Source organism: Pholcus phalangioides, unplaced genomic scaffold, assembly GCF_987345545.1.
Source record: "Pholcus phalangioides strain wild (caught in Gottingen) unplaced genomic scaffold, Ppha-v1.0 ptg000031l_1, whole genome shotgun sequence".
In the NCBI taxonomy this organism is placed as follows: domain Eukaryota; kingdom Metazoa; phylum Arthropoda; class Arachnida; order Araneae; family Pholcidae; genus Pholcus; species Pholcus phalangioides.
The window spans coordinates 8,458,149-8,485,454 of record NW_028301621.1 but is presented as its reverse complement, the minus strand read 5'-3'; the positions used below and the strand labels follow the sequence as shown (position 1 = coordinate 8,485,454).

Sequence of the window (27,306 nt, the reverse complement as noted above, 5' to 3'; positions counted from 1 at the left end):
TATATATATATACTCTATACTCTACATCTATACAAACATCATATGAAGCCCTAGAACCAATAAATATCAGAAAATAAAGTATTCCAGATATAAATTTCCGGACCTGTGCAAGTAAATTTTCCAGCTAATTGAAGTTTCCCTGGTTTTGTTGAAATGTGACTCTGTCCATTCAACTGAGGAGGAATAAGTAAAGGCACAGCTTTTGTATTCGCCACATCATACCCACATTTCAATGCTTGGATAGCAAATGTTGCAGATACAAGACCAGAATTCTGAACCGTTATATCAAACTCAATGGAATTTCGATGCACTGCTGTTATGACAGTGAGAATTCTGGCATTTTTTCTGAAATACAAAGCAATATCCACATCTGATTAACAGATAGAGACTTTAATGAAAAAAGGTTAAAATTTTTGTAACATAAAAATAGAAAACCATTTGATGATTAAGTATAGAAAAAATTTAAAAAAATTTTTAAAGATTTTTTACTATTCAACAATGAAATAATAAAGAAAACTCACAATATTTAAAACTTCATGAAGTTATTTTGGACAAACATCGCTACAATTTTTTTGACTTGTTAAAGCAATACCTGTTTCTTGGAATAAGCGTGAATTAATGTATATATTTCTGCAATAAGTGAAAAACATTTAAATATATTTGTCAATTTAACCCAAGCATGGCACACATTGTCATATATGCCTCATGCAGGATACAATTTATTTCCAACATAATCACTTAAATTGTGTAAAAATTACTGACAAATGCTCAGTATCATTTTTAAACCGTTCAATTGAATTAATTGATACTCGAAACTAAATGAGTTCTCAAATCTATATATATAAAATTGGTTTTTTTTTTGTGTCTGTGTGCAAGTTCTCTATACAAATCTACAATTTTAGATAGATTGACACCAAATTTTGCATATATACTAAACAGGACCCGGATTGAATGATAGGCTACTTTGAAAGTTTCTCAGAGCAGAGCAAATGTCCGAAATGGGCGAAAAACTGTCAGGCAACAATGGTTTCTGGGCCTCAACAATCACTTTCGATATGTTTACTTTGATTACCGTGGTTCCCTAGCAATGCATTTCAGACATGAATGTATGCCTTTACAATGGTTTGTCACTTTTTCAATCCTCCCAGTAATTGAAGAAAACCCGGGCAGTGCCGGGTATTACGGTTAGTATTATATATAATGTGAAAGGGTGTCTGTATATGTGTTCTTTATACAAATCTACAATTTTAGGCCAGTCGTCACCAAATTTTCCATATATGCCAAACAGACCCGGACTGAACGATAGGCTACTTTATATAAAAGTTTGTCAGAGCTGGGTAAATGCCCAAAAACTGTTGGGCAACAATGGTTTCTCAGCAGAGCAAAATCGGAATGTTTATTTTGGTTACAGTTGTTCCCTAGCAATGTGTTTCAGGCATGCATATATATGCCTCTACACTGGTTTGCCACTTCTTTAATGTAATGTATAATAGTTCATTCCCTCATAATAGTATGTCATTTTTTCAATCCTCCCAGTAATTGAAGAAAAACCTGGGCAGCATCGGGTATTGCGGATAGTCTATCTAATAAAAACTAACATTGTGAGCTTATTTAGGCTAATGTCACACAAGCGTGTGGTTTTAAAAACAAAAACTAACATATCTGCTGTATCATTATAAGCACCACAAGCATCTTAAGTCTTTTTCTTTAACTGGAAGAATCATGATAGATAGGTGAAGAAAAACTATGTACAGAAAATTCATTGTATTAAAAAAAAAACTTACCCAACTGTCAAAGCAATGATATTATCTGCTTTAGCCTCAATATAGACATCTGTCTGATGCTTCGGATAATACTCCAAAGCCAGCCAGTGTTCATTTGTTGCCTTATTGATAATTATGGGATTTTTGTAAGGAATCCCATAAAACTGAAGAAGGTGTTTTCCTTTATTACCAGATTTCCTCAAAGCCTAGAAATTTATGAGCTGATTTGTAAATTTAAAAAATTCTGTAATTTAACAGTAAAGATGAAAAATCATTAAAAAAACAATGCCTCCTACAAAAACTTTCAAAACCTCAATGTAAAACCCTAACACTAGACATGGTCATAAATTATATGAGTATGTAATGTTTCATACAGAAAATTCAACCATTAAAAAAAGCTGCATTTATTTTTATCATGTCTGAATGATGCATGTTTAAAAGTTTCTTCCATCTAGCTTCCAAACTGGAAAAGGCAGATGCCTGAACTTTTTCTATTGTAAGCATTGTATTGCAGTCTGCCTTCTCTCTAGTGAGAGACTTTTTAGTAGCAGGGTGATTCACATTCGTATAGTAATAGTTATAATTTATACAGTAAGTTGATGATTTCAGGCATAAATAAAAATGATATGCATGATATTCTGAATAACTATAACTGTTCAATTGTTTTGAAGAATGCAATTAATTTTTTAAATTTTTTGGTACTGTTGAATTGATAAATGAGATAAGAAAATGAACCTTACATTATCTTCTGCCCACAGATCAAATGGCTGATTCTTCAAGCACCTGCATTAAAACAAATATAAAATTAAACATTCTGATATGCAAATTAATCTCTTAAATGAAATTTATTGGTAATTTCAATAAAACCCCATAAAGGATTTGAGAATTTAGACAATACTAATGTGAATGAAATACTCAAATTCCTCTTATCACAGCTCACTGGTGTATATATTTTGGGGGAAAAAACATGAAATTCAAGAGTAATTCATACTGCTGTATCTGTTGTTGAGCCCGTTAAACAGCTGAGAAACCGAATTTTTTTTTTTTTTTTTTAAATGGCAGAATTATTTTTTAACACATTGATAATGCCATCAGAATTTTAATTGAATAAAATTATGTCAATGAGACTAGGATTATTATATTTGTGAGAGATGTAATGAAAATTCTTTGGTATGCTGCAAAAAATTTTGAAGAGAGCACAGTTACAACACAAAATTTATTCTTCTGAAGAAACCCTCTATTTGATGCTGATCTATGGGGTTCTAAATTATGGGGAAAAACACAGAAAAATCAACTATGTAAAGCAAGGGATACCAAATATACACTAACACAATTAGGTAGAAAGAAATGGTTCATTTACAACAGACATATATTATACATTATTCAAGCTCAGAGGCTTTAAAAAATTTCAAACACAAGGAACTAAACATGTAACCCATAAATTTTCATGTGTATCATGCATATGCAAGTTGATGTAAAATATTCATCATGCTTACGTTCTGGATGCTACATTACAACGTTTATTTTGTGTGGAAAATGCTTCATAAGAAACTCCAGCTTTATCACAGACATCTCCCTTGGATCTGATCAAATCACTGTTGACCACAAGGTAGTCTTTTGGTCCATTCTATTAAAATATTTGAAGAAAAAAACTCCAATACTTAAATGGATGTTTTGCTACAAAAAAATATTTCATATTCTCCTTAAAAAGATTATAACCTATTAATTATTGTGCTAATTCCAAGTATTAAAATAAAGGCAGCATACAATCAACATGACAATATAAGATCTGAAAAATATTGTCCATTTCTTTCACATTTGCTACAGCAAATATTAAGCAAAAATATCTTTTTCCTAGTTTTTTTTGACAAAAACTTTGCTGAATTCATGATGATTAAATAGCTAAAAATCAATCTCAGCAATAGGGATGAAAATAAAATTTCATTTTTTGTTATTGATATTTTTTTAACATTCACCTTAAATGGTGTAGGATAATTTTCTGGTTTCAAATTGATTATTGGTTGAGGAATCAGTAATCTGCTTCCTTCAGACTTTATAGTAATGAACTCTTTCAGTGGTTTTTCTGTGACGTAGCTCATCGAAATCTGAAACAAAGGAAAACAAAATCATATAACTGTGTATTACAAGTAACTAAATAAAAATATTGACACTATCTATGATAATACTACATAAGCAGCAGAGGGGGGATAACCGGTTTTGAACGGCTATAAAAGCTTTTGATTAAAAGATGGAAATAGAGCAATAAACCTTTAACTATTAAAAAATGGTGTAGCTTTTAATCTACTGATATTAAAATTATAATTTACATTTTAAACCGAAAATTTCTGGGACATGCTCAAAATATGCTTGAAACATTGAATCCTAAATGCCACAGCATTCCAGCACAAAGCTAACTAAATGGAAATTACTGTATGCGTGACAGGGTTCCCAGCAATATCTTTTTGATCATTTCCCTGACCGAAACTCAAAAATTTCCCTTATTAAAAGAGCATACAAGATGTCACTTTTGACCAAACACTGATTTAGAGTATTTAATACCAAGTGTAGACAAACACAATAAATTACTCTTCTAAAAAAATATCTAAAATTATGTACCCTGATTTTCCACATGTTTCTAAAGTTCTTTTCCCCCTTTTATCAAATTATCCCCCTTAAGTATTTGCAATATTTCCCTGACTTCTGCCAAATATTTTACATTTGCCATGAATTCCTTTGACCACACATTTTTCATTTCCGACTTTCAAAAGTGCTGGGAAGCCTGCATTAATGCAGATAATTTGAATTGTCCCAACTCATGTTAATAATATAAATTTCACATAAAAGCAACCATGACTGAGATTATCACAGGGGGTTAGCTGCATCATACGAAAATTTTTAGGTACCAAAATTCAAAAAGCAAAGTTAATCTCAAAACTAATGCAGCGAGACGACTATATAAACATACTCAATGGACTAGAGAAACATATTATTATAAAGGAATTATCATTATAGATGTGATATATTATTACTATGAAAAGTGTATTGGGACCAGAGAGTACTATTGTTATACAGGTGATTATCATAAAAAAAGATTTTCACACTATATATTTGTTGCTCTATCTTCAAGAACAATGAAACAAAACTCAAGACCTTAAAAAAAGCAGCTCAATCAAAGCCAAAAAACAAAAAAAAATCAGTCAATTCCGCACATTTACTTTGAACTTAATTGCTCTCTGTGCTTTCAGCATATCAATCATATTATTAGCCAATATCTTTATACCTGAAATTCAAATAAAATTCCACGATCTAACTGAACAAAATGTTTTTTAGATCAATCTCAGGTACTGAAATTTTCTATTCAGCCATGTCATTTGAATATTCATCATGTTGGATAAAATCATCCTTTTGCAGAAAAATATTGAAAACTAAAGATGTTATTGAAATAGTTCCCTTAGTAATTAGAACATTGGCCTGACCTTGATACATTCCAACTCTATTCATGTAAAACTACTCTACACACACAGACAAAACTTACTGTTTTGTTTTCATCAAACTGAACTGGATTCTGGGCACCTAAGGCAAAGTTTTTGTTTCCAGTTAGGGCAGTCCAAGCAACTGATGAATTTCGTAAAAAGTGTTGGATATACACGTCCACAAATATTTGATGCAATATTATCGGATCTTCGATAGAATTTACCATATACCTAAAGAAGCAAAGTTAAAAAAATATACTTTTCATCTGAAAATTGTATTAACATTTTTATTTGGAGAAATATTTGCTGAACATACACTCCACCTTTCTGTCTCGTTCTCTCTTGCCAACCTTATAGTTTTTTCCAGGTTGAAAAAAAAGGTGGGTTTTGTGTATTACTAATGTGGGAAGGAAAAATGGAACAAAGAAGTGAGAAGTGAAGTAAATTTGAGTATTCAATGGCCAGACTACTACAGCTTATCAATGATAAATTTATGGATTGCTCATAACAATTAAAAACAAATAGCACTATTACCCCAAAAATGAGATTACGTTTCCAGATTGACTTCAGTTATAGAAATATCTTATAATCTTTTTACTGAATTGCCATACAAATAACCAAACCATCAACTAGTATTTCTCAGTTTGTTTGTTGATTAGAATTTTCTGCAAAGTTCTGTAGGTCAACATTTGTATACTTTTATATGTGAGAGAAGCCAAAATAGAGGGAATTTGATTATGTGACCCTATGCATACAAAATAATATAAATTTCACATAAAAACAACCAAATCCCATGACTGAGATTATCACGGGGGTTAGCTGCATCATACAAAAATTTTTAGTTACCAAAATTCTAAGTAAAGTTCATCTCAAAACTAATACAGTGAAATGCCTATATCATAATAACCTGCTTGTATAACAAACCACCTATATAACAAAAAAACCTACCAAGGGTTCAGATTTTTTTGCAGCTAAAAATGGGAATTACAGTCAATTCTCGATAATCCATATTCCGATGAGTTGAATATCTGTTCAAGTGTAAGTTTCCTCTCAGCTTAAGAACCTTCAGCATTATTTTGCTGCAAAATTTCTTCCATAACTTAAAGTTTTTTGAGTACGGATTATGAGATAAATTTAAAAATACTATGTTTGTAAAGATGGTCCTCCACTGAAAGCAACATCATGCAGCAAGCAATGTAAGCAACAGTGACACTGAGTCTGACAACTAGGGGACACTTCATTTCATCCACTGAAAGCGACCATTATACACTACAGAATTCGCAACTGCACTGTGTGCAGATGAGTGTGTTCATTAATAATCTTGAAGAAACATTGAAAAAATGAAATTTTTGAGAAATGGATCTGTAGCATATCCATAGACCAACCTGCATAAAAGTCTGTATTCTGTATCTAGTCATTTTTTAGCATGTACTTACCTTGGCAAGCCCTCCTGGATTTGCCGGTATGACTGTGTGTTTGCGATCATTTACCAACCTGCGTAAAAGTCTGTATCTAGTAATTTTTTAGCATGTACTTACCTTCACAAGCCCTCCTGGATTTGCCGGGATGACTGTGTGTCTGCGATCACGGTCAATCTATGTTCTAATCACGATCTTTCAACTTTACTATTTTTTTATGTAAATTGGTCTCTGACCTTGAAGCTGATTGGCTCCTGTGGCCACTTGCGGTCTAGAATTTTCCCATAAATACCAGTTGTGTGCTATCAATGTTTGTTATTCACTTCTTGTTCTCTCTTGGAGTTATGATCTGAATGATAGTAAAGTGCTTTTATCACTTCCCGATCCTCCAGATGAAATAATGGATAAAATGAGGTAAATCTCTCACCTTGGTGACTGCCTTTCCACCCTTGCTGTGATGATTAAAAGGATATAGTTTCCTTGTTAAAGTTCCTTTTGATGCCTCCATTGAGATTAAGCTTCACTCCCACTGATGATAACTGTAATGTAACTCTACTACAGGTCTTCTCCTCCTGAGTTGATTGTGGACTAACTTAACGGTGCTCTCTGACGGTTCTCAAGATGTCTGTGGAAAGGTGATATATGGATATGCATGGACTTCCTAATCAATATGTGAATACGGTTCCGCAGATAGAACTGGTTCCCGAGAAGAAACAGACTTCCTGGCACATTACAGTCGGCCAGATGCTGATGGATTGAGATCTGTCTGATTTACCAAACTGTGATATTTTTTTAAATACAAATACAACGCCACAACAGGCAAAATGCCCAACGAGGTGGCTGATAAACAATAAAACATTTATATATAAATGACATTTAAAATCACTACATTGTGTTAACTTGGAATCTAAACTGTTGATGTAATTAAAATTGTAACTAAAATGTAACTAAATTGTAATAAATATTTCAAGTGGAAAAATATGTTATTCTTTATTGCCATCCACCAATGATTGAGGAAATAAATAAATAAACCGGGGATGCAACTAGTTTAAATGTTGCAATTCCACTTGTATTTATTAAGTCTATACTTAATATGTGACATCTGACACAAACTCGTTGAAGCCGTTTGTGTTGTGAAATAAATAATATTTACAATCAATTCCTACTTACCCCTCACAAACCATGAATGGCAATTATCAAATTTCAGCTTCCATGTTCTTGTGGGGAAAAGGGGGAGAGAGAGAAAGACTGACTACAATGAAGAAAAAAAACTTCATGCAAAAACAAGTAAACAACCATACTGCGCCTGTGCAGATAAGGTAAGACGTGTATGATCTCATTCCACTTGGATTTTGTTGGTCATCTGCTGCTGTTGAAAGAAAAAATTGTTTCTAGCAGACGATGATCACCTCCTTTCTGTACAATAGGATCAGTCTTGCGAATACAAACAACTGAGCGCAACTTGTTTATCGCTTCCCGTGGACGACTGACCTAAATCATTTGTTGCACATTGAAATCGCTATTTTGTTACTGTTCAGTTGCAAATGAATGTAGTCTTCAAACAACAGTACAATTTTTGAGTGGGCATTGATTTTTCAAAAATTTTGAAGCAAAAATTGCAGTTTTATATTTAAAAGAAAAAAAATTATAGATGAAATGAAAAGAAATCAAATTCTCAAGAAAAAGTTGAACTCATAAAATAAGTGACTTGATACAAATACAAATACAACGCCACAACAGGCAAATTGCCCAACAAGGTGGCTGACTTAAGAACATCATGGATCCCCGAGCCATTTTTTGGAGGCCCTACCGACTACTGCTACACCACACATGCACCCCGCACACACCTCCCCCCCCCCGCGGAACCCCCAACGAATCGGTACATGCGGGAGTGTACGTGTACGTGTAGTGAAACCTGACGTGAAGTTTTTTTTTTTGTTTCTCTGTAATGCTTGTTATGTGTAGTGCTGCCATCTGCCACCAGTTTTTCTGACTATGAGTGAAGTTTTATGATTGAATGATTTATCGTTGTAGGACTGCTGCTCTGTGGCGAGACTTTTTAACGGGGAGATCGGCTCGCATTTGCGCCTCGAAGTTGGGAACCACAGGAAACCAACTTCAGCCGACCACCACTGCGGGGTTCGAACCCAGATCGGAAGTGTGAAATATGTGATTATTTTAAATTCAATTTCAGCAAATTAAGAAAAATCAATGTAATAAAATAGGAAATTGTATAATTGAAATTTATAGACATGGAAAGCTGCATATGGCAATGTTTTTCAACTTGGGATTCATGAGTACTTTGTAAGGAGTGTCCCTGGTGGGATCATTTTAATTTAATGACATTGCATAAATGACACATTTTGTGCTGTAAAATCGTTATTTATTACTTCAAACTTCAATAATACACAAATTTTAAATAACAATGCATTTTGGATTTTATGGAAGTGCAGTGTCAAAGTTGGTGGGGTCAAACTACAGTGGGTTAGTAGAGCATTGACCTTCACCAATGGGGGTCTGTGGCATCAAAAAGGTTGGTAAATGCTAGCATATACAAGTAGAAATTTAAAAAAAAAGAGAAGTAATGATAACAAAAGCAATAGAATTCTGGAAGAAAAAAAAAATCTGTGCTTTCTTTTTAATCAGCTAATCAGTAAGAATTTTTTTTTATTTTTTGTATGATTAAAAAAAATTTAATCATTCAGTAACTCATGAATAAAAGTCCTCCAAATTACTAGAAATTAGATAATGCAGCTTAGTTCATAAAATATAATTGAGGAAAAACACTTAAAAAAGGCTAATTAGGTGAAGAGATTACATCAAATTAAAAGATAAGCCACAAACCAAGCATCACTCTTCTTCAGGCAATGAGCACTTGCTTTGTATGCCAGCACATCAAGCTTAATAGAGGGTGCTTTCGCCAAGGAACAATCTTGATGACCTCTGTGCTGCCTTTGCGGTACAGGGGATTCAGGACAGAAGCAACAAAAGCCCTTTTTTAAAGAAAAAAATAGAATGAAACAATTCAATATACTGTATTTTAACATGTATAAAGAACCCCCTGATTTTTCGGTTTAAAATTTGGAAAAAATGTAAAAATATATATAGCTATAAGAACCCCCCCCCCCTCCAAATTATTTTTGGGACCCAATTTTTTTACAAAAAGAGGTTCCTTATACTTGTTAAAATATGGCATTTCCGGTTATTTAAATTTATTTCAACTTTGAGCAGAAGGGAATTTATAGTTTTGCTGTTTGTGGGCTACACAAATTTTGCCGCCCGTCTCCCAATTTTGGTCTAATTTCCTTGATCACATCACTTATTCCCCAAATTTGCCACCATGGGCTACAACCAGCAAAGCACCCCCCCCCCCCAGTAAATACGCCTCTGTCTCTAAGTCATTTTTCTGATCACTCACTGGCCTAGTACCTTACTCTCTCATGCAAGCAAACTGTCTAGGTCACTCACTAACCTAGTCCTTCGCCTTCTAGACAAAGGTGGATTTATGATTTTCTCTTCTGTGTGTGTGGGGGAAAGGTATAAATTTTTTGGCCCTTCTCTGATTCTACTCATTTACTTGACCACTCATTAATCAGATTTGCCACTCCTTCGAACTTGCAAACCTGGGATATAGCCTACCAGTGTTATCTGAAAATATAATTGTGAAAAGTAATTTAACTCCTCTCCGAAATTTTAAGGGGTATTTTTTGATTAGAGAAATAATTTTTTTTAAAATTACCTAGAATTTGAAGGAGTATTTTAACTCCTTAACAAAATTTGGAGGAGTAAAATTGAATTTTTATGTGTGAATCGCACGTCTAGATGCATATTGGCAAACAGTAGAGCTCGCTAAGCCCCCACCCCCCCCCCCCCCATAAATATGCTTTTGACTCTAAGTGAATTGAGTAAAATCTAAGAGCTTTTGATTTACATTATTTTGTTCATGTAAGACATTATGCAAAATAGATCACAATAATTATCATAGTTTTAAATCCTCATTTAAAGATTATAAAACAATAAGAACTCAATAGCAACATGAAATTCTAATCTAGCAATTGTTACAACCTTAGCTGTAAGTCAAAAACATTACCTGACTAAATGGGATGGGCAACCCTCTCTCATGCTTGATGCCGCAAGTTGGATTGATAGGACTCTCATCGTCACATCCAGTGAAGTTTGCAGTGTTCTGATAATTATATATAACTTCCGAAGCATTTGCGTTGACAGCCTGTTGTAAATACAAATTTGAAACAAATATAATTTTTAATATCAAACAATTTTATTTAATTGTGACTTTAAAACAGTAAATTTGATAGCAACTTGTAAAAATAAAACTATGATAAATACTGATAATGACTACTCTTTATAAACAACCACTCAGGGCTGGACAATCCCAGGCCACTATAAAATTGGTATCGATGCCAAAAATTTGTTCTCATGAAATCGCTAAATTCGAGTTAATTAATGACGCAAAATTTTTGGATTTCATCACAGTGTGTCTTTTACCAGTCATCTGGTTATGAGGGCATAAGCTGTAATGCTGATTTTTAATCTAATTATTTCTATTATCAACTTTATCTACTCAAATATAACTTTCTTTTTGATGCTTTAAAGGCACAGTTAAGAACATGATGTGAAGAGTCAGTTTCAATGTATTCCTAAAATATTTTAATCAGGAAAATACATTTCATTAGCTTCAAACTTTTAAAAAAGGAAAAAAAGAGAAATTAACTGGCCAGATGACTAGCTAACATAGGAAAAGGATAAAAGTCTCAAAAAAAATTGAACGAACATTATTTAAGACAATTTTCTTGAGGATTAAAATCATTCTTGGCTCCTAAGAAATTTGGCTGCAGCCTAACATTTTTTTATTTGCCAAAACTTGGTTTACGTCTATGGTCCTGGTTATGGCTAATCATCTAGATTAGTCACATTATTAATTGCATTATCTTTACATCTACACTGTTTGAAAATATCAATGCTCTATTGAGAAGAATAATTTGTGCAGTGAACCCAACTGATATTTTTCAACTTTGAAAATCTTCGTTCAACTTCAGCAGTTGCCATGCATTTGTCTATTGCACAGTCAAAAAATTGATACTTTTCTTTCATAGATGGCAGCATCAGTGTCAGTGGGCACTTAATCTTAAGTGCCTAGAAGTACTTGTATAACCCACCCATCCTCATTCTGGGTATATCATGATCATATGACCCATATTTTACGGCAGGGCTGGTCAAACCGCAAAAGAATCTAGGCGCCAAAAAATTTCCGCCTCAAGAAAAATGTTCAAAAAGATGCTTCTTTTGATTTTTTCAGGGCAGTGACCCTCTTTCATGATGGCAGATATGCTGCTATAAATTCCAAACATCTTGTGCTGCCCTCAGCCTGCAATTTAGTAACTACACAAAGAAAATTTTAGGCTCCAATACTAATTTTTTATTGCCATGGCGACCTGGTATTTGTTCAGCCCTGTTTTACAGAACCTCAGTGCCTTTGCACCTCTCTGCAGGAGCTGAGCCTATCTTCACTAACTATTAAATTACTAATCTAACTTTTTAATCATAAACTTTTGAAACACTTACGCTCAAGTATTTGAGTGGATAGCCCAAAAGCACCTGCTCTTGACGAATTTTTAACACAACTGGACTAAGGAACGTTAGCTTCAGCCCACTTGCACGATCCAGAGCATCTTTCACGATTGCGAATTCCGGCTTTTCAAGAGACTGTTAAGAAAAAGTAATAAAGAAAATTTATAGATAGCTTCAGTACGTCAAGAAATAACTGTTTTGTTTAATATTTTTCTATGATTTGGCTAAAATCTAAACAAGCCAAATTTTCCCTATGGTGAGATAAAATTTTTGGGCATCCTTTTCAGACATTTTGGGTATTTGGCAAGTTATAGTGCATAGTAACTTTGCTGAAAATGTATCCTCTCTTTTATCAGCAAGGGTTCTTAACCGTTTGTTTTTCACAGACATCCCTGAGCCATGGCAATGGAGGTCAGAGCAATGCCTCCTTAATGCATGGCCCCTCAAGAAAAGAGATGGGCCCTCACAAAAATGAGATCTCGTTGAAATCTTCAAGAATTCGCCTCTGGGAAAATCAATAGATTCGGGGGGGGAGGTGCATCATGCTTTTAAGATAACCCTGGGTCAGAGAACCTTTCACAAAATAATATTCAGTATACAGCAATGTATTCAGTTATTTGTTTTCTCATCCAAAGTTCAGACTCCTCAAAATCTCTCCAAGGACCCCATAGATGTAACCCTAGTTAAGGAAAACCGGCACTATGAAAAGTGCCGGTTTTTTTCTCCTCTAGAAGGCACTCACTACACTTCTGATGGCACAGCTGTCCAAATTGTCCCAAAGAGCATTTCTTTCACCTAAGTCTGAATGTTTTGTCTGGTGTTGAAGTTCCCCTCACAAGCAGTGATTTTTCTTCTTTCAATTAGCTGGATGGAGAAATTGAAACATGGGTGACAGCTGAATGAATGAATACTAGGACTCTACTACCAGACTTATTTTGTTGCTGGGAGCTCTTCTAGCCCAGCTTTGTGGCAGAGTATGGAACAAAGTGTGTATACCAAACAGTCTGAGTGTGTATCAAGTGCTGTGTCTGATTTTTCAGTGCTGTCATCTATATTTCAAATTTTGAGTGAAGTATGATGATTGAGTATTTTTACTGTTTTGTAGGTCTGTTGCCCTTTGTGGGAGAGACTTTTTAACAGAAGAGATCGGCTCGCATTCTCGCCTCAAAGTTGGAAACAACGGAAAACAAACTTTAGCCAAACACCACTGTAGTGCCAGTGGGGTTCAAACCCAGGCCCTCGCTATGACCACTCAACCACCACAGCAGCAGGGGGCTCAGCGGGCTCTAGCCCAGGTTGGCAAATTTGAGAAATGAATGGTCAAGTAAATTAGTAGAATGGAAGAAAGAGAAGAAAAATATATACACCCCCCCCCCCACGGACAGGAAAACCATAAATTCACTTTTGTCAACAAAGGACTAGATTAGTGAGTGAACAAAACTGTGAGCAAGCATGTGAGTGACCTACAATGTGTGTGAGCACAAGATTGATCATGATCTTTTCAGGGAATTTGTCAGTGTTAGTCAGGGTTGAAGCTCCACAGTCGTATTTTTGCAAAATGTGAAAGAAAATCTTAGAATGCGAAAGTAGTAGTAGCCACTTCCGCAAAAATGCATACAGGAGGTGTGTAACAAGTAGACATCCATCCACAACCATTACCATTTTTTAGCATCCTGCTAAAGCTTTTTTTTCTCCATTTTCATTTTTTTGCTAAAGGAATTTTTTATCTAGCTTAAACCCTGGTGTTAGTAGACATTCATACCCGAGCAGAGGCACTGACACGAAGAAAATATTGAAGGGGCTGAAAATCTCCATTCGTCTCACATAAACAAGATTCAAGCCTGTATGCAGGAGGCATACAGGCATTGTATATTCATGAATTGAATCATGATTCCATTGCATATTCTTGAATTTTTTGGGGGGTTTCAAATGGCCTCAGACTCTAGGCTCCGGCAAATATTTGCCTGAGCTGGGATTCAAATCCAGGCCTCCACTTCTGAAGGTTAACACATTAACCACTCAAGTGCCGGATGTCTCGACTTTGTCACCCTTTACTCATTTTAATCTATAATTTTCTTGACCAATCATTTCTAAATTTTCCTACCCTATGCTATAACCCACTTAGACCCATCCCTGTTAATATGATTCACACTTTTGGTTGCATTCATGATTGTACTCTCTCTTGGTGGCTCGCCAACTTGGTTCTTCGCTCACCACTTCTTTTGGTAGTTCGCTGACCTGGCTTTTCACTTTCTAGATCACTCGCATGCTTTCACAGTTCCTCAATCATACTTTTGGCTGCTCACTGACATGCCCCTCCGTTCTCTGTCAATTTTTTGGTGACTTTCATGCTTACACTCTTTCTAGGTCAGTGTTTCTCAACCTTAGTGAAAACAAAGGCCAGTGAAATGTCTGAAACAATTTGGCGGAGCACTTATGGAACACACCTATATAATTTCATTTATACATTTGTTTCTCTTTTGTTTTTTCAACGATACTTATTTGAACTCCAAAGCATAATGTTTGAATTGTTCTGCAACGGCTGACTAGAAATGTTTTGCAATAAAAATTCTCATAAAAGCATTTTCCACATTTTTCTTGAAATTTTTCCAGATTGTTCTGCAGTAGCGCTGGTTGTTCTGGGACATACATCACAGATTTTGGCATGCCCTGCTCTGGGGTATTTGAATTTCCAATAATTACTAAAGTCGTAACACACACACACACACACAGTGTTTTCCATGGGGCGTGGTAGCCCAGGTCAATAAGATACTTGCCTAAAGTACCAAAGGATGTTTAGAGGTGTCGCGAGTTCGATACCTGGTTCGTCCTTGTCAGAAAACTTTCTTGACACAGGGGTACAATAGAAATGGTGGCATGAGCGCAGAAAAAATTGCTACTGCAGGGAGTCCTCCATCGAGGGGTTAGCGCACCAACCTCTCGATGAGTATAAAAACAAGCCTGCCATTCGGAATCTGCATTAAATTGTAGGTCCCAGTCTAATTAGCACTTGTGTGCAGAAAATGACAGTGGTGCGACAAAAATGATCAAACAGTGTTTTCATAATTTTAATTATATTATGATAATTATGGCAAAAATCATAAATATTCATCTCACTTATTTGTCAGTTTTAATATTTTTTCTGCAATTTTAATTATGATTGGTGATTGCACCAGCTAGATAAAAAATTCCTTTAGCGAAAATGGGGGCAAAAGCTTCAGCCAAATGCTACAATGCTAATGATTTATGGTTGGATGTCTTCTCGTTTTGTACCTCCTGTATGCATTTTTGTGAAAGTGGATACTACTTCTTTCGCATTCTAAGATTTTCTTTCGCATTTTGCAAAAAATTCGACCACAGCTTAAACCCTCGATTGTGTCCACTTTTGGCTACATTTTTTAATGACAATTGGCACTGTTCCATATTTTAGGGAGATCTGTTATCTTATTTAAAGATCCCAGTTTACCGTACTTTTCTCAATGAAATATGGTTATCATGTGATCATTTCAATACTTTTTGTGAGGTACTGTATATTTTTGCTGACTGCAATTTATAGCAGTCCTTTATTTCCGCACCCTTCAGCAATTTTAGCAGTAATTATAAAATTGTATTTAAAGCGAAAAATTACAATTTTTGGCAAAATATAGTGATATCCCATATTTAGGATCACAATGTCATGCATTCTTCTCAATGGTGAACCTAAGTATGAAAGTATAATATTATTTGAACCCACATGGATAAAAATATCACTAATATCAATTACAGCGGATGAATGATTTTATCAAATCTGTCTGTGGACCTCCTATGCCATCATCGAGGACTACATCTGGTCCGCCGACTCATAGGTTGAGAAAAGCTGCTCTAGGTCATTCCCATGATCACACCAAAAATGAGTAGTTGAATTTTTCGAGAATTTTCGAGGTAGGGCCTCCGAAAAACCACTTGGCCCACGATACTCTTAAGACGGCCCTTCTCTGGACCTCACACTTGTTGGAGGGGCATGCATTGACTTCCTACATCATTGACCCAAGTTGCCACCCCTCCCCGTCACAGGGCTCCCTTATAATACCAAACAATTTTTATATAATGAAAGATATTGACAACATCACGTACTTTCCCAGCATTTGTGATAGCGATTCTCAAGCGAAGTTTGTGATGGCAGTTTGTAACCTCATGCTGTAAACTCGTGATATTTTCGTTCTCCAGTGGAACGCTACAATTATAGATGGAGCTATCGACTTGTAAATTCACACTAACGGACGCTGACAATGGAGCCATCATCATGACTGTCAATAACACGGAGCCAAAGATCAAGATCATCCTCGTCAAGAACATCGTCATATTTTTCTACGCAAATATCAACAACTTGTCATTTTTCTATTTACCCGCCATTTTGACTTGACTTGACTTGACTACGGTCAATCGGCCATTTTCATGGAGGAAATCGGTGAACGTCACCAAGGCAACGTGGATCTCTAGTCTACGGAGTTCGCAATGTTTCGAAAAATTCAGTGGCTGAAATCTAAAAAAGCTGTGTCCAGATATTTTTCTCTTTACGTCCAATGAATTCTTCTGTAGCTTCTTTCGTAACCCCGCCCCTCTCAGCCGAGTCATTCATTGATAGACAAATTTTTATTTTTGTTGTGTACATATTACTACTGTACGGTCTTGTAATAATAGTGTAGCATAAACTGTTTTTGTTTTGGGTTCCCCGTTCTACTTTCCATTTATGATTTTATTGTCAACTAAGAGGGTAATTAGGGATTGAATTTTGTGTCTAATCTTTATTCATGGAGACAATTTTTCATGAGAAAGTAAGACTTCTTTTCAACCCAATTTTTTTATCTACTTAAATATAAGTTGCAAATTTATTCTACTTAATTTAGTCCAAGTTTATTGATGTGCTTTGTGAGGTAAACAAAATCTTCTAATTTACATTATTTAAAAACTATTTTGATTAGTTATTATCTTAGTTTGGGGCTAAAGATTTCAAGTTTTGTGTGCATCAGGGGTACCTGATAATGATGTACATTATCACAAAAACTGGGTTTCCTGCATAGGTAGGTTTAAGGTTTTGCCTCCTGTGGGCTACCCAAAAATTTCTGCTCTTGTCCCAAGTGCGAATCCAGAGGGAGCCCCTCCCAAGTGCCAAGTAACTCTGGGGAAATTTGCCTGCCCAGCAAAATACTGGATGATCCAATTCACCTACACAGTAATTCCCTTCTCAGACACATCACCTTGGATCCACCTGCCTGCGCTCTATTCCCTGCTGAGGATGTCTGCCTTCTCTCCAATTGAAGCTGTAGATATCTGCCTCCACTCTATTTGCAGTTGAAGATGTCTGCCATTGCTCAGGTGCTGACCCAGAGGGGGAGCAGCAATGGGAGCGATTGCCCCTCCTGAGAGCCGAATAACATGGGGAAATCTGTCTTATAAAATGTGAGACGATCCAACAAACTTGCACAATTTACCTCTCCCAACACATCATTCTGGATCTATGTCTGCCTTTTCCCTTTCTACTTACCTTAACCAATCATTCCACAAAATTTCCTCCTTGGTCTGCCTCACCCTTGTAATTTCACCTCTGTCTCTGAGTCACTCTTTTGGTCACATGCTTGCACATTTTATTGAACACTATTTTGGCTGCTCCTTTGCTTTTTAAGGTCACTCTTTTGGTCACGTCTATGTTTACAGTTTCTAGGTAACTCTTCTGTTCACTCATGCTTGTATACTCTTTTGGTTGCTTGGTCTTTCACTGACCTGCTCTCCAAAAACGCCATGGCAATCAGGGTATACTTGTACCCCCATCAATGTACATCTCTTGGGTTTAAGCCCTCAATGGGCCAGTGGAGCAATGAACTAGTGGATGTGGTGGCCCCAGAAGTGACCAATACCAGAGTGTTTTATGATGATCTCTAAAGGCCTGTTTACATGCGGCAAGTGATTTAGTAATTAACTAAATTTTAAGTTTTCAAGTACTTAGCAGACATTAAGGGCTGCTTACATGTTGTTTAGTAAATAAACCTGTTTCTATTTCTTCGGTTCAGTAAGCTTATATACGTGTGCCAGTGGGCTTCGCATAAACTATCCAATGAGCATTTACTGAATACGTTTAATGTGTGCACACTTTTTTAGTTTTTTGAGAACTTGCCCACTTGAAATTTAGTTATATACTAAATCTCTTAATGCATATAAATGGGCCTTTATACCCAGCTTCTCACGCAAAGTAACTCCTTTAAAAAGACATGATAGCACAATGGTAACGGTATTGGGATATGCAGGAGGCACCTGGAAGATCAACTTATGAAGTTACAAAGAATGTAGATGCAATGAGCAGGGGTTCGTCACTGGAGCTCTTATTTGTTAATGATCATGGGCTGTTCCTGGTATGGTTAAAAGTAATTGCCAGTGATAAATTCTCTTGTCACATGCTGCCCAGAAATGTCATCTTTTCACTTCCATTCACCAATGATCCATCTCTACACATCATGAATTCTTGGTGAACTGGTGGATGTTTGAAATGTTGAAAGAAAAGATACAAAAATTGGTCAAATATTATATTCTTGAAACAATATTCAGACAAAGGATTTGACTCCTCCAGCTCCGGTGCCTCTGGTACCAGGAACCTGATTTAGACGATCACCACCCTGATAGCGAGTTGCTGACACTGTTTGTGACTGAGGATCCTGGTGTATTTGAAATCCAGCAACGCTCTTGAGAAATTATCATGGTGTCCAATTGTACTCACACAAGAGTGAACTAGAGAGGTAGATTGAACTGTCCGTGTGGAATAAGGTGGTATGTCTTTAGTGTCATGCTTGGGTTATGATCTTAATTAAACAAAGTCTTGATTGCACCTTTTACGAGTTGATTTTATACACTTTTCTATAGCTGTTTGTTCTTGGTGCTCATTGCACTCAGGGGCGGATCTAGAGCTCACTGTTGATTTATTTTGTTTTACATTGTTGTGAATTAGATGACCATACGTCCTGCATTGTACTGTATTTTCTAGGATAGTCATGATTTTCTCTCTGTTTTGATTTTTTTTTTAAATGCCCCAGTTTTTTAGTCGAAGTTTTTTTGAATTTGTTATTTAATCAAAAATATTGATACAAGTAATTTTAAACGGATTTATTAAATGCAATATTATCACATTCACATTTCGCTTTGGGGATCACTCCTTCCCCTCATAGATCCACTGCCTTTTAAATTTCACATGATTCTTTGATATATTTTTCATTACAACACTCTCTGTGTAATCTTTGACGTATTAATAAATTCTGGTTTGCCAGAGATGCCTGTGTTTCTTTTAGGGCTAAAGTGCTTACATTACTTCTTGCAACAAAGCCTGGATATTTCATGGTTTCTCCATTGACTAGGCCCCTTGCTCTCCAGATCACTTTTTTTGGGAACTCCCGTGCTTCCAAGATTTCTTCAAATCCTTGAGCTATAGCCCATTAAGCCCCTTCTGCTATAAATATTTATTTGGTTTCATGAACATGCCTAATGTGGGCATGGTTTTTTCCGCAGATGAGGCATTTGCACATGTGTCCATAATTTGAAGGGACCCATAAAAACTAGTATCTTATTTGATGTTCAAATTTAGCATAAAAATTCTCCTATCAGTAGTGAATAGGGATACATGGGTTTTTTTTAATTATTTTCCTTCCTTTTAAAAAAATTTTAGTACCCTGTCGTTTCAATAAATTTGATGATACAGTGGATAGTTCATATGACTTTTTTTTGCCTGTTTCCAGCAAGAGGGATCATTGTGTGCACAGCATTGTTTGAATGCACTATTGCAAGGAGAGTATTTTACAGCAGTTGATCTTGGTACGCTTGCTCAGCAGATGGATGAGGAGGAGAAGTCAAGGATGGCAGAAGGTGGAATACATTCGGAAGGATACAGAAAATTTTTGCAAGTGAGAGATAAATCTATAAAAAAAATTCTGATTTTGATTTGTCTCTATATTCATTTGCTGTAGTATTTATAAATTTTCATAACACTTATCATCATTCGCAGTCTTATTATTATGTGAATCATTTTTAGAATCTCTTTAAACTGGTTCAATGTGTATCTCAACAGTCGACATTAGTTATAACGACGCCCGTTCCTTGGAGAACGAATGTTATATTGGGAAGTCTTTACATCAAATGCTAAAAAAAAATTTTTTTTTACCAGTCATCTGGCCAATTAATTTCCCTCTGTGTCATTTGATAAGCCTGTATACTTCCTTGTATGCTATGATTAAATTGAATACCATGGCCAAATGACTGATTAAAAGAATTCATATTTGGACAAAATAAAAAAAATGGTTATTCATTTTGTTATTCAAGCAGTTGCAGTGAATATGCACCACGTTAGAAAATAATATAGTCAGACACTGACATAACGAACTAAGATTCAATTAACTCTTTGATTTGACATTTTTTCTCAAGTTCTGACAAAAATGAAGGCCAAACCCCTATTTAATGGATTAAAATCCTCGATATATAACATTTTTCTAACTATCTGTAATCTGTTTTATATATTTATTTGCAACAAAATAGATGGGGGAGAAGCAGATCTGGATTCTTACAATGTATTGGATCAAATGGTATTATAGGTCATTATATTCGATGAGAAATAACATGGGATAAACATCGAAATATTTGGGATTTATTGTACCGATCATTTTGGAACATTTGCAATAATGCATGTGGTCGCTATAACAAGTATCTACTGTATTAACTTAACTGTATTAAGTGAAAAGAAAAAGTTGAGAGTCATTCTTCTGTAATTTAGCGTTTAGCAGGGCTTGACAAATCAATCAGATGCCAGGTTGAATGTCCCAAAATTATGCGATTGGCCAGACTGATGTTTTCTTAGTTAAAAAAAACAGTGGGGCTAAAAAATATAGATGGAATTTTTTGCGAATTTAAAGGGTTAAATCACACAAGACAAAGACAATTGTGTGATTAACACATCTCTGTTTCCGATGTTCAGTCATGTTCCATGGCTTCTGACTGCGGGAATGACAAAATATATCAACCATCAAAACTTTAACTACAGTGATCTCTCACTTATGTGGTGGTGCAAGGGAACAAAAAAAAGATGCATAAGTGAGGGAAGCCTAAGTTATAGTGAAATCCTGCTGCACCAATACTCGATACAGCTATATTTTTTGGTCTTGTTGGGAAGTGCCTATAGTCTAATACAGAGCTGGACAAATCCCAGGCACCAGGTCGCATCAAAAGAATTGATATTGGTGCCTAAAATTTTCATTGTGTGGTTACTAAATTGTAAGCTGAGAGCAGCACAAAATATTTTGAATTTATAGTAGCATATCTGTCAACATGAAAGAGGTTCACTTTGCCTTGAAAAAATCAAAAGAAGCATTATTTTAATTTTTTTTTTCAGGCAAATTTTTTTTTTTTTTGGACACCTAGATTTTTTTGAGATTTGTCCAGCCCTGGTCGAATATTAAACTGCCGCCAATTCATACAACATTTTTTCATGGTCTAAAGAGTATTGTTGTATCGAGATTTCACTGTAATAGCATTATTATGCTATATCTTTGACAGAGTACAGAAAATCATGTTATAACTGAGAGAAACGTACAAGTAAAAGATCACTATGCACATATGCTTGTGTTGTCACATGCTGTCACAGTCCCAGAACCTTTGGATCTTTTCTTCCTTATATGTGCGTGTATATCATCACATAACATTTTTATATCGTTTGTGTTTTCTTTGTGCAGCAACCATCTGGTAATGTCGATGACAGTGGATATTTCTCTGTGCAAGTTATTGCGAGTGCACTCGAAGTCTGGGGATTGGAGCTCATTCCTTTTAAGAGTCAACACACCGTGGCACAAGATGCCCAGAGAGATCCTACGTAAGTCTGTTTCTCTTTTCTGAATCAAAACAAATTATATATATTGTTTGAAAACACGTAGACTGTTTCTTTTTTATAATTTTACTGTCACTTTGCTTTCTGTTTTACATAGTAAAAAGTTCTGCTCTGTGTAAGGCTTTTTTTAGTAAATACAACAACACTCATGATTCACAAAAATTTACTTTCTCACTACAAACTTATATTGCCTTGAAAATGAGGTCTGCAGCTAAAGAGTGCCAATTTACTCAAGTCTGTTACCATAAATTTCCTCTTTTGAGAAAAAACAAACGATAAAAGAAGCATAGAAAATACAAAAGTCGGTGTTATCTATTTACATTGAAAGACTGGACACACCCCACTTAGAAAGAGACATCAAAGCATTCCTGAAGGATGGGTGTATCCGGAAACTTTAATAAATAACAATAGCGACATGGCCACCTCTGATTAGTCAACATGAAAAATTTTAACAACTTTCGATTTTACAAACTAATTTTTCAATTTCTCAAAACAGTGTTGCCTGATATGAAATAATTAGTTATTTATAATTTGCAAGTAATACCATGTTTGTAAAAGATATTTGTATTTTTTGTAATTTTCATGGGGTTTTTTTTTCCAGAAAACACAAGGCATTTATATGTAACTATAGGGATCATTGGTTCACAATTAGGAAAATAGGTTACCAGTGGTTTAATTTGAATTCACTTCTTAGCGGACCGGAACTCATATCTGACACGTACCTCTCATTGTTTCTTGCACAGCTCATTCAAGAAGGTATGTTTTAGTGTACTTTTCTTTTTCCTAGATAGGTGTACAGAACAAATGTGTATGTGTTACTGAAATGGCCAACCACACTTTGGAAGTTTGCCATACATAACATAGGTCTTACAGTACAGTATAATTTTTTAATAGTGAATATTTTGATATTGAATTTTTAAAGTTCTTTGGGGATATTTATTTGGATGCATAGCTAATGATTTTATTTTTCATTCATTTGCAGGATATTCTATATTTATAGTTCTAGGCACATTACCAGATTGTGCATCTGATAGAATTCTCTGTCAGAAACCTGTAGTGCAGTTGGTTAAGCCGAGGCTGTTGACAGAAATAAAAGCGGTGGAAGACTTGTCCCCAGAAGAACAGAGGCTGACAATGTCTACAGAAGAAGCAGAAGAGGAGAGAGCTTTGCAGCAAACATTAAAGCTGAGTCTTGAGAAGTCCATGGAGTTCGAAGACCAACAAATACAGGCAGCTCTGTCGCTGAGCTTAACAGGTACATGCGTTATATTTTGAAATTTACAAATTCACACACGTTTCTGTAAATTTTTGATTTTTTTACACAGGGTGTATGGCATTTTGCTATTTTACCACACCAATTCCGGTCATATACTGCCATATGGCAATTTTCAACCAGTGGAAATTGGGTGGGAAATGGGGACATCTAAGCGGTGGTCGCCCCAGCTCAGTGGGTAAAGAACTTGTTTCTGATGTTCTTGCCCGGATTTGAGCCTTTGGACTTAGACAGTAACCTTCATAATGCAAGACCACTAGGGCACATGGTATTTTTCTGGCAAATTGTTGATCCTAGAGGCATACTTCTAATTAGAAAAAGTATCCAAATAACGTATTGTACTCAGGTGTGTCATTTATGTTGCAAGGGATTGTATAGTTATTAAAATAAAAATGTTAACGTTTTATACGTACACCCTGTGCTGAAAACCCAATTATAAAGTTGTTGCCCAGTCTCTCCTGATGCAAAAACATAAAAAAAAATTCTGCATTTCAAAGTGCAATATTCACTGAGATATTTGAATTCAAAAAACTTGGGAAAAAACAGCATTAAATGCAGGTTGGTTTGGTTCAAAATGGTTTCCCCATATTTAATGCTGCTTTCTTCTAACTTTCCTCCGTTTTTTGAATTCAGATACAGTGGAACTTTGGTTAATGAGCTTAATTCATTCTACCAACATGCTCGTTATCTAAATAGCTTGTTATTCAAACCAGACTTCCCCATAGGAAATAATGGAAATTCGGGTAATAACGTTCCACAATTATTCATTCCCCTAAAAAATGACTAATGAAAATGGCATTTGAGCAATAATTAAACACAATAATTATACATAATGCAATAAATAATGCATAATATAGATAACGCCATAAATAAACATACAATACGATAATGTTTACAAATTAACTTACTCTAAACGAGAGAAAGAGAGGGCTATCATTTAGGACGATTTATTTACAGACTCACTGTTATTTGCAAGCGTGATCTTTTTACGTGACTTTCAAAAAGAACTTAATCCAATGACATTTGCTTTTGCCTCTTTTTTTTTTTTTTTATAGGATTCCTGGGAAATGGTAAATTGCAGTGTTTTTGTTGGAGAGATTCATTGCTTGCACATTGCCACAGCTTTATTTGGGTGGATCTTTTCTACAGAGTTTTGCACAGATTCCCACATTCTACACATATCTCTAATCTCATTTTATATATGTAAGGGACTCCACCTCATTTCTCTCTTCTTCAGACAAGCTATCGTCCATAAACACTAGCTGGTGCATGCAAAAGAGATCCATCACTTCATCTACCATCAACTTTTAGACATTTTTCACCTCTAGTTCTTGAATGCGTGCCATCCTCATGCACCTCCAGTCCATGGTCTTCTCCAAGCACGAATCTTTTCGACAAGTAGTGGCTCTCGTTCGTACTGTACATTATTTGGATACTTTTTCGAACTGGAAGTATGCCTCTAGAATCAACCGTTTGCCAGTAAAATACCATATGCCTGAGTGACACATTTTATTAAAAAATCTGGTGTACAGTGGTTTAAATAGTTTTGATGTATAATTTTTACTATTTTTTAGTTTTGATTTTTAATAGTTTTTCGAAGAACTTCCAATAATCTAGTTTACTCCTGGTCCGATATGTGCTGGATTACTGAGAGTACTTTAGTTGTGTTCTATGAAATGTGATGTAATTTTTGTGGAGATTATTGTGCCACATTCTTTCAAATATTCCCACTTTGGAAGATTTTTTCATGAAAGGGTTAGGTGCCCTTCTATTATCTCTTCCCCATCAACTTTGATCCTTCTTGAGCATTTTTCAGTATATTTTATTTCTCTCAGTCTTGTTATAATAATTCTTCTCATAATCAAAAGATTCCACTTGATATTCTGTTTTTCCAGAACTTTTTTTTAAATTCATTTATCAAATACTGAACACATCTCCAAGCTTCCTTAACACCTTTCCATATCTCAGCCGATTGTAAAATCTTATTTAAATTATCCAGTATTACAATAGGAAGCATTGCAATAGGTAAAAATGCATTTTATATAAATAAAAGATTTTTTTAATGAAAGTTAACATGGACCAATGGAGGTATAACTTTGCTAAAATCTCTACTCTAAGCATCTTTCTTGCACAAAATATAAACATAGTCTATGGACTAGTATAACTAATGTAAATACAGTCAACACTCTGTTTTACGAACTAATCTTCTAGTCCCAAAAAATATGCTATTCCTTTAAACATCTTTCCTATTTATAAACTTTTGATTGAACTATTTTGCACATCTTTACAGGTTCTTAAAAACTAGCGTTGACTGTATAGAGAAGTAAAGCATTGCTAGCTGAACTTGTCATTTTATTTTGTGGTGCAAATTACTTATTCAACTACAACTCATCAAATGATACGAGTGGGCTGTAATCAGCTTTTTAATTGTGAAACTCTCTGTAGTAGAGCTGTATATAGTTTTGGTTTTAAATAATTTACTGTCCCACATTTTTGAGTCTGTAATCTGTAAATTTCTTCATATTATTTCAAATATTTCCTGATTCTGAAGACTATGTCTACCGAAAAGCTTTCTTTTTAATAAAAAAAACAATTTTCTCTTTTTTTTAAAATTAAAACAAACATGAACCATGAAGGTATTATGAGCTAGTATTACTATATTAAAACAAATATGAACCATAAATGTGTAATTTTTCTTACAAAATTATTTAACAGTTATTGGTCGAGAAAGATATTGAACAGTTTAACTGCATAATTCATTTGATTCCTATTTAAAATTACATAAATTACAGATTATAATAACAGGATAAATCGACTGCAGTCGGAACCTTTACATAGTCCGGGGCCTTCAACAAGTTCCGCTCCATTTATCGCTCCTGAGAATAGAGTTGGAGAGATCTGTGATAATAAAGTTTCATCTCCTGGTAATAAATCATTTTTTATGAGCAAGTTGATATTAAGAGTAAAAAAAAGAAGCTAAAATTGGCATTTTAGTGTGAAATTTTTCCGTGTTACTGGCATACAATTATATTACTGCTTGATATATTATGTTGATGGAAAATATTTTCCTTTCTGCAGAGGAGATGAGCGAGCAAGAAATGCTGGAAGCTGCTCTCAAGATGTCAATGGAAACCTGAGTCATTAATTTTTTTTACACAGAAACTTTAATATCAATGTTGATTAGTTGAATATTTAATCAAATAATTACTCCTCTAAAATGTTTATATGAATGCTCATGAAATACAAAATTTATTTTTCTGTATTAAATATGATTTTTCGTTATTCATTTGATTGGAAATTATATTTATATACACTATTTTCATTGATGATAAAATATTTTTGATTTGAGATTAAATTTTTTTTCAAGTAAATTTGTTGAAAATTTTCATGTTATTACAAATTGAAAGGTCAGGCTTCTTTAACCTATTGCTCACTAGAGCGCTCAATGACTGAGCCCAATTTTGTACTCGTGAATTATTGTTAGATACCCGTTATTGTATTTATAAATTGTATATTAACATATTTTTTTCAATACCTCATTGAAATTTTACACGATTTTATAAATTGGTTATATAATTACTTTAATTGTATGCATATTTTATAGTAAACAGAATATTTGAGGTAATAGTTAATTCATCATAAAAACTTATAAAACCATATTCATCTTTTTTTCTTTCAAATTTATCTGATTTTCTTCTCCAAAAGACTTGATTGCTGCTGCTATATTTTAAATAAAACAGTTAGCATGAAGGTAAGCCCACTTCTTGATGCTGATTCAAAGCCAAAACTTGTGACTTCCCCTAATTATCCTAAGTCTATTCCAAACGGTAAGAAAGGTTTTTTTCAATTCACCCGTTTTCTTTCTCCCATCAGACAGAAAAAATTAATTTCTGCTCCA

At 34.8% G+C, this 27,306-nt stretch overlaps 2 protein-coding genes across 4 annotated transcripts in view; one reads left to right on the top strand and one right to left on the bottom strand.

Moving 5' to 3' along the window:
- The window catches only part of LOC149067085 (hapless 2-like), a 29,194-nt gene extending 12,518 nt beyond the window's left edge, over positions 1-16,676 (bottom strand). The window contains exons 1-10 of one of the 3 annotated variants that reach the window (XM_089252996.1): positions 16,357-16,676; positions 12,238-12,378; positions 10,745-10,882; positions 9,499-9,647; positions 5,299-5,467; positions 3,740-3,868; positions 3,260-3,390; positions 2,504-2,546; positions 1,785-1,969; positions 104-345 (exon numbers count right to left, since the gene is read on the bottom strand). In XM_089252996.1, coding sequence (XP_089109122.1) covers positions 104-345; positions 1,785-1,969; positions 2,504-2,546; positions 3,260-3,390; positions 3,740-3,868; positions 5,299-5,467; positions 9,499-9,647; positions 10,745-10,882; positions 12,238-12,378; positions 16,357-16,584 — 1,555 coding nt within the window. In that variant the 5' untranslated portion in view covers positions 16,585-16,676. The remainder of the gene's footprint in view (positions 1-103; positions 346-1,784; positions 1,970-2,503; positions 2,547-3,259; positions 3,391-3,739; positions 3,869-5,298; positions 5,468-9,498; positions 9,648-10,744; positions 10,883-12,237; positions 12,379-16,356) is intronic. The other 2 variants (XM_089252995.1, XM_089252997.1) reach the window with 2 other exon arrangements.
- Positions 16,677-16,839: 163 nt separating this feature from the next.
- LOC149067084 (ataxin-3-like) lies at positions 16,840-26,694 on the top strand. Its single transcript, XM_089252835.1, has 7 exons — positions 16,840-17,057; positions 20,001-20,165; positions 21,984-22,120; positions 22,737-22,891; positions 23,118-23,390; positions 26,201-26,332; positions 26,487-26,694. Exons 1-7 carry the CDS (start codon positions 17,034-17,036, stop codon positions 26,543-26,545), a joined length of 945 nt encoding a protein of 314 aa, XP_089108961.1. The 5' UTR covers positions 16,840-17,033; the 3' UTR covers positions 26,546-26,694.
- The last annotated feature ends 612 nt before the right edge of the window (positions 26,695-27,306 follow it).

Excerpts from the sequence above, each read along its gene's own strand:
- LOC149067084 (XM_089252835.1), top strand. The coding sequence starts at position 17,034 with ATGGAGACAATTTTTCATGAGAAA. Across the intron at positions 22,121-22,736 it reads GATGCCCAGAGAGATCCTAC|AAAACACAAGGCATTTATAT; the intron begins GTAAGTCTGTTT and ends TTTTTTTTCCAG. Across the intron at positions 23,391-26,200 it reads TCTGTCGCTGAGCTTAACAG|ATTATAATAACAGGATAAAT; the intron begins GTACATGCGTTA and ends CATAAATTACAG.